The sequence below is a fragment of the Atractosteus spatula genome, chromosome 8, assembly GCF_055471065.1.
Source record: "Atractosteus spatula isolate fAtrSpa1 chromosome 8, fAtrSpa1.hap1, whole genome shotgun sequence".
Lineage (NCBI taxonomy): Eukaryota > Metazoa > Chordata > Actinopteri > Semionotiformes > Lepisosteidae > Atractosteus > Atractosteus spatula.
The window spans coordinates 46,691,533-46,704,199 of record NC_142713.1 but is presented as its reverse complement, the minus strand read 5'-3'; the positions used below and the strand labels follow the sequence as shown (position 1 = coordinate 46,704,199).

Below are 12,667 nucleotides of genomic sequence, written 5' to 3'. Positions count from 1 at the left end.
GGTTTTCGAACCTGCAAATGTGGAAGTGATTGTGATGTCCCTCTGTTACTGCACTCGTAACCGGGCACCTCGGTACGAAAAGCTGGGTAAAACATGCATGAGTCACAGCTGGTCCAAACCGCCACAACTACCACATCACTGGAGGGAGGAGTCCATTCGGATGTTGGAGGCATGAGTGTCAGACTCCAGCGTCACCTGAGACTTTGCGGTGCGGGGGTGGACGATATCGACGATGTCGACAAGTAGGCCCCTCTGTAGTCGCAGTGCATTCACGTGAGCTCCCGAGACCTGGGTGCATTGGGTTGGCTTGCCTGTTGTCAGGATCCAGGTCCACGTGCAGGCAGAGTTTCTCCTGGAGTGGGGTGTGATTCCCGTGGAGAAGCAAACGCCCTGTTCAGGCCTGGTCAGACGGGAGCACTACTAACAGCCAGCAGAGGACACGTCAGCTCTTGAGCAATTCAATGAAAAACGGACCCTCTTGCTGTTCATCCTCCTCCATGCAGTCCGTTTTTTTTTCTGCCAAAGCCAAAAATGAATCTATTTTGTCCAAGTAGTGTAATTAGAGCTCAGCTCATTTGTTGCTTTCATAATGCCTCCCAGTATACATCGTAACTCCTCAGGAGGGAGAGGGACAATTGAAGCTTTTGGTGTAGCCTTGAGTAAGCAGTGGCAATAATAGGCGAACTGAATTGATCGTCCTGCTGTTATAAAAACGGGCCTGTGGTCTTCGGAATATTTTTCTTGCTCATTTCTTCCTTCTTAGAAGGAATATTTTTTCTCGCGGAGGTGATGGTTCAGGAAGAGTGATTACCTCTCTCAAGCTTAGAAACACATCTTCGATCATGAAGAATAATTTGAAAAGTAGTCATTCAAACTACACTCAATTCTTCCGTTGTAACACATCGATCATGAAGTTAATATCTCCATTAATCTGTGGAATGACACTATTTCTTAACTCTTTGCTGTTATGTTTATGAAGGATAACTGAACTTTTTTTCTATGTCAAAACAGGTTAGCAAACCAACCCAAGAAGCGTACCAGAATGAGCTAAACATAGAAAGTGTGGAGCGCTCCTTTATTCTGTCCGCCAGGTATGCAGGGTGACAGCAGTGTGTTGACTTGCCCAGTGAGAGGCATGCTTTCCATGCTTGCTTAATCTGATCGTATTGCCATGCTCAGTAGGCCGGGGTCAACCTGGCATGACTGGGGTCTTCAGTAAAAACACCACATAGGATTAGTTTTGTCTGGTCTGGTCCATTCAGTATGTGCAGATGATAAGACAGAGGATTTAGCGGTGTTTTAAGAGTACAGTACCCCACAATGTAGGATTGTTTTTTTCCCCCCAATATCTTTTATATAATGCCATGATAATCTCAGAATGATTGCACTAATAACACTTGTAGCCTTATGCCTGTACTTGAAGCACAGATGACCTTGCATCTGTAAAAAGTTATTTACGTTTAAAATGTTTCTTTTGTTAGCAATATGTCCTTGCGATTCTGACATAATGCATAGGCTGCCGGTAGCTACCAGTTCTGTTTTTTGATAACAGGAAGACAAAAAAATCATCCAGTTGCTGGTAGAGAGGGCTGGAAATGAGAATTGTACCTTATGTTGTATAAAGAGAGCTCTGCCCGGGGGAATTGGGCAGTGAAAGAAAAAGGAGAGGAAAGAGTTTTCTTCCTCACATGCTGCTGTATGGTGCCTTAGTTTCAGCCAAAATAAAGGCCTCATAATCGCTTCACCTCTGGAGCAGAGGCTCTGATTCTTTTCCCAGTCTCCTGAAGAGAGGCTACCCTCACCCATCTGCCTTCACACAGACTTAGGTTCGATGAGTCATGCTGCTTTTGTCTGTCCATAGTTTACTGGTGGGAGACGCTTTCGCCTCAGTTTAGTTTTCAAGCATTCCAGCGCGAGAAGGGCCAGTGGGCTTCGACGGGTTGCTAGAGCAACCGGAGGGGCCCACACTCCTATGTCAATCCCTTTCTTCTTGCATCTTGAAGATCACTAGAGCCTTTTATGAAAGGGAGCCGATTATGGGAGGAATACAGGAAGACAAACTGGGCACAACCCCAAAGAAAACGTCTTTTGTGAAATGTCAGGGGGTCATTTCGTAATTCATGCCAGCCCCTGCGCCTTGGGTAACCTTTCCATTTCTCTCACCAGGATGTCTGGGCAGGAATGATAACATCTTCGGTTTGTGAGGAAAATAAGATTTACTTTGTTGAAAATGCAAGGAGAAAATGAACAAATGCATTAGTGTGCTGACTGGGATATTAATAGGCACAGAGTAGGAGCTATTATTGAAAGAAGTGACTTACGTAACGCTAGTTTGAAATTAGTTTTTTGGCCACTTCTGCTGTGTTTGAAAGAAGCTGTGCCTTTTCATGCTCCTTGAGGAGTTTTCTGAAGCAGTGCCTCCAAGGTTCTGTAAGAAACGTAACTAAATTCATTTTTCCTTTCTTTAATAGTTCTGCTACAGAACGGGATGAGTGGCTAGAAGCTATTTCGAAAGCCATCGATGACTACACTAGGAAGAAAATCAGCTTCTTTAACAGCAAAAGCCTCGAAGAGGTATCGGCAAATCGGTGAACTGCTCTAGGACCTACCATTTCACATAGTTCGGTTTTTAAATGACTAACACCGGTGATCTTTAATTAAGCTGCAACGTGGCAGAAGCATTACTGAAATCAAAATCTAAATGCACACGAAAAATAAATATAAAAAACAATGCCGGAACCACAGCAGGGACTCTGTGTTTAGCACCATACAGACAGTGTCTGCTCTGATCTCCTTAGACGGACTCTGCTCAAGTGGATAGCGGAGCTCCTCTCGGCTCGAAAGCTCCCATCTGGATCCCCGACCTCCGGGCCACCATGTGTATGATCTGCACCTGCGAGTTCACCCTGACCTGGAGGCGGCATCACTGCCGGGCCTGCGGGAAGGTGAGGAAGAACCGGGGGTTCGTACCCCTTCACTCCCAACCTCTTCCGGACCCCTTGTCAATTTCCGCATGTGGGGCGGACCGCCGCGCGTGTCTAGGTTTTTTTACCCTGTTATGTAGGGAAATATGATGCTATAAAAAAAAATCGGCACTCTGTAGTGTACGCAACTGTGAGATTATAACTTATTTTAAATGTTTGTGAAGCATAGTGGTGCATGTGCGTGACTAGATGCTGAGTAACTTAGTAAGACGTCTGGGTGCTATTTCCCTGACATACCTGGTCTATCGCAGTTTATCTGACTTGCCTGAGTGTCAGATTGATGACTGGTTTAGCCCTAAATTCCAATTCCACATCACTTGTTTCCTTAAACTGACCCCCTGTAGTAACTTCACTCCCCACCAGGGGTCCTCAGACCACAGGTTGGGAATCTGCTCTTTTTTGAGGAACTTAGATCATAGGTCATTATTTTTTCTCCCTTCCTGATCGTTCTCTGGGGGGGAAAATGTGACACATTAATCTAAAACTAAAGTCGGCAAAACAACAAGAGGTTCCTTGTGGATTGTCAAGGTTTGCTATGTAGAAGATGGGTCTGACGGTAGACGCAAAGAGCTGAGACGGGACTGAAGAACATAAAAAAAGCTAAGTGGAATAGCAGTGTTGCAACCTGTGACGTAACTTTCTAAGCACTGAAAGTGCCTGGCTGGGAATCACAAGGCTATGATGAAGGACAGCCAAAAACACTGCCTTGTTTGCAATGAACCAGATTGTCCAGGATGAGACACTTAATTGGAATGCTTTCAGGGGTGAGCAAACTTTGAACCAGAGATGGTGGATCGTATTTCTTTAGTGATCGCAGTGCTGCAGATGCTACAGAAGGATTATATCAAATGTTTACGCATGACTTCTTAAGAATCCATTTCAGTGTAATCTTTAATCTGTATGGGGAAAATATAAAGCACTCATACTGAGTCTGTGTAAATTAAGAGTAAGGGCCTTGACCCCCCACTGGACATGTATAATTCAGTATGTTTCTTTAGGTTGGCAGGTTTTTACCTTTTGGCTTCCTTTGCTTTAAAGTATTTTAAAACCCAGGATACATATTACCGGCTGGAGAAATTACCAACTGAGGATTCAGTGTGAAGAAAACCTTTTCTCTTTCAACATAGCCCTAGCTCATCTCTATTCAGGCTGCACCTCCAATTGTGCCAAGAAAATCGTCTCGGACCCCTCTCTTTAAGCTTCTCCCTCCTGGAAAGCGTTTCAAATCCTTCCTCTCAAGGACTGCCCGCTTCAGCCTCAGCTTCTTTCCCACTGCCATATGAGCCCTGAGTTCACGTTGAACTCTGAATTCCATTGTATCATTTTTGCTGCTGCACGGAAAGTTGTTTACATGTGTATGTGACGATGTTTGTCTGTCTTCTGTCCTATTTAAATTTGTACTGTGTATGTTGTATGTTTGTCTCATCTTGTGTTCTTGCTGTACCAATAAGCAAGTTCCACCAACTATTGTTGTGTGGCAATAAACAATAATTAATCTACTGTGCTTTTGAAGTGGTACTAATGTGATTTCTGTTCCGCTTGTGTTTGTGTGTTAGGTCGTGTGCCAGTCCTGCTCCTTGAACAAGCACAGGCTTGAGTACCTGAAGAATCAGCCTGCCAGAGTGTGCGACCAGTGCTTCAGCAAGCTTCAGCAGCATAGTAGGGGCTCTTCTGCTTTTCTACGCGTCAGGAACAGGCACACCACCTAAACATTTCTGAAATCAAACCAATACCTGTTACTTTGCTTCTTTGCTCTGAGAGTCAATAGTTTTGAAACTGCCTTGAAATAGAAATAGTAGCTGCAGGTTATGATGCCGCTAACCTAACTGTGGCAAGGGATGTGAGAGAAGGTATACTGTAAATATATGTTGCGTAAATAATATCAATACTAAAATTAGTTAAAAATGAAGAATAAAATGAATTTATTAAAGGATCTTTAAAATATGAATCTCCCAGCATAAATGGTGCAGAAAAACATTTTAGTGACTACGACCCAGGACGGACTGTAATAAATCCTTAGCTGCACTGAATTTTTGGAGGTGAGAGTCATCCAAGAAATTGAAAATTATTTTTGGTTGGTTTTTACCTGAAGGTGCTGAGAAAGGATTCCCACAAAGTCTGTTATAATATTATGCCGGTTTATTTTATTATAATCTCACCTGCAAATTTAAAATGGACATCTGTTTTGTCCACACAAAACAGAAATTTCTTGGAAATTAGTGCACATACTGTATATAGCATTAATATGCAATAGATTTTTAAGTCATTGGTTTAATTTAATACATCCAAACTGCAGAGTTCTGGCAAGCAGTGGGTGTTGTTCGTTGTTTGCCTTTTGGCTTTGCAAGCCTGAAAGTTACTTTTTGAATGGTCTCGTTTCACAAACGATCTCTGATCTCTGATCTGATGATTGGTGTTCAGTACCATTAACTAATTGTGTAGAGAGGGCACGGCGACTGGCTCTGTGACCTCCAGAGGTTTCTTTTCTCCCACTGGGAGTTTTTGTCTGCGTCTCCTCCATTCTCACATGGGCAGCTGTTGCTGTACAATATCTTCACCTGGTTCATAATTCTGTGACAGGATTGTGTCTATGTGTCTGAGCTCTGCAGCAATGCCCAGCCCTGCCAGGCATTACCACTGCTCTCTGGAGGCGGTAGTTCTAGGTTTATATCGACCACACGTTAATGCGCTGGTCTTTGAATTCAACGACCAGCAGCCTCTGGTGGTCATGCCGAAGCCATGTTCCTATGGTCCTCACAGATAGGAAATCTCCACTGAGACCAGCAATCAAGTGGGACTGACTGAAAATGTTATTGAGTAAATGTTAAAGGAGTGATGTTATTTTAAACAAGAGATTTTTCTATATATGATTATCTCTGCTTATGTGGTAAAAATTAAAGAATCTTTTGATGCTTTTATTTTTTTTATTATGGCTTCATTTATAAGCCTTCTAAAGGTATTTATATATTAATATTTGAGTACTTTTCTGTCAGTGGACGCCTTTTTCCCTTTATTTGTATGTCTTTGTTTTGTCTTGTCATTTACAGTAATTAAAAAAAGAGTGTTTATTGATAAAGAAAATATAATAATCCTGTGATATTATTCTGTTACATAATGTGTGAAGCTGTTGGTGCCAAACAGTTGCAATGGACAATATAACAAAAATAAATATTGACTTTTCTTTATTAGTTAGTGCTGTTTAACACTTTGAAAGGTTTTCTGTATTATCGTTAAATGGTGGAACAGATAATATGATTAATTATTCTCTTCTCCTAGACAATCAGGCAGTGCCTACGGGACTCTCCCCCACCTGCAAAACCTCTCCAGGTGCCTTCTCTTCAGTTCTGATTAGCATTCCTTCAGGCCGAAAGCAGAAGAAGATTCCTGCGGCTCTCAAGGAAGTAAGTGTGATCTTACCGTCAAAGCTGGAGCCTGGGGCCCATCAGGTGACTCAACTAGTATAGCTCCTCGCCCGTGTGCAGGTTGAACTCTGTAGGAAAGGTTACAAACAAGAGGAAGCCATCTGGCCCATCTGTGATCACAGGTTCAAGTCTGGATCATGTCAGTAGCCAACTGTGACCAGATTTCTCCAAGAGGCGGTGCAGGATTGGCTGAGCGCCGACAAGGGTGGAGCAGGATAAGTCAGTTAGGGTTCCCTTGGCATCCAGCAAGATGAAAGCTCAAGTTTATTTGTCATTCCAGCCATATACAAGTATACAGAGGAGCGAGATATCTTTCTCCAGGTCTACGGTGCGAACACAGACAAGACAATGCTGTAGACATAGACATAGACATTTCTGACAGGGTACAGGGTACATAAAGTGCAAGGTGCATAGTGCAATTTACTTTACAGGATTGTGCAAAGAAGTAGGACTAGAGACGATATTTAACAAAGCACCGTTTTTACCAGACCCGGATTAGCCACTGCGTCCGTGCGCGCCGCCATCTTTACCGGTGCTGAACTGTTGGTACAGGGCAGTGGAGCCCATGATGTGCAGGACAAAGTGACTCAAACGGGGGCTGGTCAGAGGATTGTGCCTACACTGCCTTATTCTCCCCAGTTTGTAGAGTTCATAGCTGAGAGAACAGACATGAAAACACACGTTTGGCTATTCCAAAATGGAGGGGTCTCAATGTTTTAATTTAAAAAAATGGTACAGCCCCCCTCCATCTTTCACCCTCTAATAGACCAGATTTGCCCATTGCATGTCTGATTTTGAGCTTCAGTCGCAGAAGCCTTCTGTTTTGTTTTTAATTTATGAGGTCTCTTATAAACCTACAAATGTCTGTGTCCATGATTGCTTTCAGGTGACTGCAAACACTGAGAACTCTTCCATGAGTGGCTACTTGTACAGGTCTAAGGGACATAAGAAACAGTGGAAGCGGTTGTGGTTCGTCATCAAGAACAAAGTTCTCTACACATACGCTGCTAGTGAGGTAAGTCTCATAGGGTGACGCTGCAGATCTGTATGTATTCACTCATGTGTAAAGTGGTGGAAGAGTTTTTACATTGCTGTAGCTGAATGCCACATTCCACATCTAGGTTAACAGTTTTTTAGCTTCACCCCTACATAAGGGGAATGAATGTTTACTTGGCTTGTGTAGTTTCACAGCTGAGGAGGGCATCCAGTCCTGTTCCTGAAGGGCTGAGGTGTCTGCAGGCTTTGAGGATCAGAAAGAGCTGGGGGAAAACTGTTAAATTGCTGCAGTGAAGTCAGTTACAGTTTAGTTCATTAAGAGGAATGAACACCTGCATGCACACTGATCCTCCTGGACCAATAAGATTAGACACTGCTCATCTAAAGATACATCTGTCTCTGCCTTTGGTCAAGTTAGCACGAAGATAGTCTGAGATCCTTGTCTGACCTACATTCCCCAGAATGCTTATCAGTCACCCAAGCAATAGCTGTAAGAAAAATTGTCAGGTGATAGTTTTAAAAACCAGGAAGCGGAGGCTTTCTGGGATGGTCTGTCTACTGTCTGGGAACAGGCCAGATCCCCTGTTAAGCAATCTGCACTAGAGGAAGATGGAAGTCTTCCTTCGTATGGAAGTCTCAGAGAGAGACTTTTGTAGTGAAGTGGATATGCAGCTTACCAACTACTGCCTGACTACTGATGAAGGTGGGCTAAAGAAATTAGTCAACAGCTCAAAAAGAAGCCTAACCATTTATTTTGGTATTGTTTTTGAGTTTTCCCTGCACTGTAAATAAACGAGCACTTTTCCTCTTACATTATGGCTGCTCTACCCTGACATGACTATCAATATTGCTATTTACAATACCTTGCTCCAGGGTGTGTAACACAGTGAAACTGATTTCACTCAAGACGTGTGCCCTACCAGCAGCAGCGTTGAGTAGCAGGCAGAGAATCCAATGCACTACACCCCCTAATCCTAGTGCCGTTCTGTACAGTCTGTGGGCACTGTCTCAAGCAGAGGTTCATTCAGGACAGTTGTATTGCAAAAATGATTTGCAAATGCCCTTTCTCCCAGGATGTGGCAGCGCTCGAAAGTCAGCCCTTGCTTGGATTCCACCTCCGAGAAGAGCAGTCTGGTCACAAGCTCAAGTTTAAACTCTACCACAAGAACACTCTGTTCTACATCTTCAAGGCTGATGACTTTCAGACTGCACAAAAGTATGTCGAACATTTTTCAAGAAACTTTTTTATTTATACAATACCTGGACAAAACCATAAAATACTATATTTTACCTTTATCTACAGTTTCTACAGTTACCTTTCAAGTCCAATTCAGAATTAAATGAAGTTTTCAGTGCTATACAGAAGTTTTCATCCACTGAACAAATTCGGTTTGCCATAGCAAACAGGTTAATAATACTTGTACAATAAAGGTATTATTTTATTGACCCTCGTAAAAGTGATAAATTTGAGTTCTGATGAAAAGTATTCACGTAACATAAATTGTATACAGCATTTGTAACTCATCGAGTTGGACATCTTTGGTATGAGGTAAGTTTTTTCAAGCCATTGTTCGTGAGCAATAAATTCCCAGTGTAGGTAAAACTGAATAGGTTTTAAAAATAATTCAAGAATGTGAATTTGGTATGATGACCTTTGGCTTTCTAACTTGGTTACGGTATTATTTGAAAATGATTAAAAAATGCATTACATGTGTCATTTTTTTCAAAGGCCATGGTGATATAAAGTTGCTGCAAATTATATTTACAGTAACATCTTTTTTTGTCTTTTGTTTTACAGATGGATAGAAGCTTTCCAGGCAGCTACCATCTTATAAAACAAATATGTGACAACACACAGCAAAGTCATTCATCCTGCGGAGAAAGATACCTGTACTGATGGTGCATTACGTACAGGACTATGTTAGCAGTTCATAAACAGAAAAGGTGGCTAGTGGTCATTCGTTTGACTTCATGTCTTCTCTTCACCTTCCATCTGCTTTGCAACATATGCATTCCAGTGACAATCAGCTCCCTTACTGCTCTTTTTGTAGAGGCATCATGGTTGCTGTGAAGGCCAAAGTTGTATCCTCTGCTGGACACTGTGTCTTGTGCAGATCTTTGACCTTGGAGACCATCTTTCAGGTGTTCAAAGAGGTGCACATCAGATGTGGCGTGGATTTGATAACATTGCAAAATGCAAGTCCAACATGAAGTGCAATGGGCAGTTATGCCTTTACACAGCAACCAAAAGGCTAGACAGTATCAAGAAACATGTTTGTGGATGGAGTGCATGAACAAGATGTGTTTTTGTATAAATGATGCCTTGTCATCCGTTTTAGTTAGTAGAAAAAGGGTGTGCATTTCTGAAACACTGCGGTATATGTAAACTTTGATTTGACTTGCAGATTTGACAACAACAGTGGTGGTGTTATCTTTTTTTCATGTCTTCTCTCATGTACATACTAAGAAACATTCTGGGAAATATGCCTGGATGCCTTCACAGTGGGAGAGCATAAAGCCAGACTTCTTTGAAAGCTCTCCACCACCATATTCATTCAAATCAGAGTCTACTTTAAGGTAGTCAGCAAAGACACCTGGTTTTGCACCATTCTTCATAGGTTAGCGTTACTTTCCTTCTATCAGTGGTGTAGATGGTAGTGTACATATGTATATTTTTATAGTCTGCAGCGTGAGCTGCTGTTCAGCCTTATTTTTTAAATCTTCTTAGTTGCAGATTTTAAAACGTGGGCCCAGGTGGCTTCCGTGTATATAAAATATACAGATATTACGCTGGTGCCGTGGAAGGGCTGGATCAATTTCTGAAATTACATTAAAATGTTTTTGTACTGCTTGTAGCCAAGCTGACAGTGTGCAGGTGGCAATATTGTTTTGTTCACTTCAGACATGCATCCCTCTCAGGAAAAGCAAGAAGGTCATGGAGACCTCTTCTCAAATAGGCTTATGTATTTAATATACTTAAGTGTGGGGGAATATTATTTCTACTGCCTGAAAGAACCTTGTTCTGCGTGATCATGGAAAAGCCCCATTCTTCATTGATTGTAACTCCACATTCTATGCATAGTAGAACTGTAAACAAAATGGTCCTTTCCTGTTCCATGTAACTGTCACATTGAGTTCCCCTTCACTGCTTTTTGTGGGGAAACAACATTTGGGGCCTGGATTGTAAAATATATTCAATTGGAGAGGTTTTCTGTATTTGCAAATATCCGTTCAGGTTTAGAAGTTTCATGTATTAAAATCGGACAAATCCTGAGATGTGCAAGTTACTACAGTAAATATGAATATCACTGGTGTTGACACCCTGGCAGTTTTTCAATGTGTAAAAATTCAACAGCATTTTCTTCATTCCACAGACCATTCTATTAATCACTGTTTTTTACATCTCCAAATGTGTTGCCTTCTCACTAGTTTTCTAAAATGCAATTATATGCTTATGATTTAAATAAATCTTGAAATCTGTCATACTACAATTTTTATACCCTGAGAAACAATTGAAGCTTATTTAAACAAATATTGTGTGAATAGTTCCACAATGTTTCTTTATCTGAGTTCTCAGTAGACATTAAGTTCCTAACTATTCTTACATTAATTTGGACATGTAAATGCTGGTTTAAGGTTGTGTTGTAGTGAGGAGTGTATGCAGAGGGCTGAATATACAAACCTTCCAATGAAACAATCCACTGTAATTATCTGTAATGTATTTATATTAATTTCATATTGTAACTTTGAATTTTTATTAGAGAGTTTACCTTTACTGGTCTGGTCACCATGGTTTGCATTATATGTATAAATAGAATTATTGAAGTCCAGTGCAGAGAGTGAATGGGGAAAAAACACTGTAAATCGTCAGTGCCTTACATGCATCAGTAAAAGTCTTTGTACATAAACAATATATAAAGTACCAACTTTGAAAAGATACTTTGTCTTCACACAGTCTCCTTTATACTTGCTCCTTTGGTCTAATGTTGAATTTCAGTGCTATAAATGAAGAACTGTTTTTTTATTCCATTCTTATTGTGTGTTTGACATTTGTTATGCCATGGATCCATAAGCCTTATTTTGAATCATTCACAATATATATATTTTTTTTTAAATTGGAACTGCCAATTATTTTATCACAACAACCACCCAATTGGGAATCGGTATTTGAGACGGGACTCGGGCAGGGTCTTCTGCACCCACTTGGGGTGTCATTCTCCTCTGACACCCCCACATGCAGAGCCATTTGTCCACATGTTGGAGGCTCCACCCTGGAGGGCTCGTGCTGTTTGGAGGAGGGGCAGGTCTCCATGATGTCAATGCATGCCTGCAGGTACCCAGTCAATTGCAGATGTTTATATGGGGAGAGCATCCTTGTCTGATTAAGTATGATCCTGTATGATTAAGTATGCAGTCACTGGTTTTACTTTAAAGAGAACCTAAGGAATAGACTGGAAAAAAGGAATAAAAAAAAGTGTTTCCATAACCGAAAACGTTCATCATTTTAAACCAATGAGAAGATTTTTCAGAATAGACCGTAAACAGCACCATTTAACTCACTCCTGTAAATAAAGGCATTTGGAGATCTGCAGATCAGATTCAGATGCCAGGTAATGGAATGAATGGATGGAATGTAATTTAGACTAATAAACCATCAACTTACCATAAACTTGTCCATGTCTGCCACAAGAGTAACATTCCTCATGCGGTAAAGGGCTGTCCTGTGTTCATCTTCAAGGCCTTCTGCCACAATGCAAATCCACAAACAATATTAACTTGCATATAATAATGTTTCCGTATACTTATATACAGGGCAGGTGCAAGTAAATACAAAAGCCCCCCCTCCCCGGCTTCCTTCTCCCTCTGCCAGTGCACACCGAGCAGAATTCAAACAGGCTCACATATTGAACTTGATACTTAGGGACTAGTTATTTAAAGGTAAAAAACATGGGCCTACCTTACAACTTGACTCATCGCAGCAAACTAAGCTATGATATAATTTAAATCCACCTGCCCTGCGGTGGTGTTCTCTATAGAGCTGACAGTTTTTTCCTGTGACAGGGTGGACTTTAGGTAAGTTTTGATCAATTTCAGTTTGCTAAATGAGCGTTCAGCACTGGAATTGTTAAAAAACACTTGACATGCTATCACTGTTTGGAAACGCATATTTCATCTCTTTGTTGACCAAACACTGCAGTACTTCAGTCGGAGTGTTGACTTCATTGGGGAGCAGATGAGACAGAAACTTCAATTCAGTTGCCAAAT

At 41.4% G+C, this 12,667-nt stretch overlaps 1 protein-coding gene across 1 annotated transcript in view; it reads left to right on the top strand.

Annotated features, from left to right (window-relative positions):
• fgd6 (FYVE, RhoGEF and PH domain containing 6) overlaps window positions 1-11,341 on the top strand; it is a 43,680-nt gene extending 32,339 nt beyond the window's left edge. The window contains exons 14-21 of the mRNA XM_088923865.1: window positions 1,012-1,091; window positions 2,472-2,574; window positions 2,799-2,945; window positions 4,541-4,643; window positions 6,261-6,385; window positions 7,293-7,421; window positions 8,476-8,618; window positions 9,201-11,341. Coding sequence (XP_088779991.1) covers window positions 1,012-1,091; window positions 2,472-2,574; window positions 2,799-2,945; window positions 4,541-4,643; window positions 6,261-6,385; window positions 7,293-7,421; window positions 8,476-8,618; window positions 9,201-9,237 — 867 coding nt within the window. The 3' untranslated portion in view covers window positions 9,238-11,341. The remainder of the gene's footprint in view (window positions 1-1,011; window positions 1,092-2,471; window positions 2,575-2,798; window positions 2,946-4,540; window positions 4,644-6,260; window positions 6,386-7,292; window positions 7,422-8,475; window positions 8,619-9,200) is intronic.
• The last annotated feature ends 1,326 nt before the right edge of the window (window positions 11,342-12,667 follow it).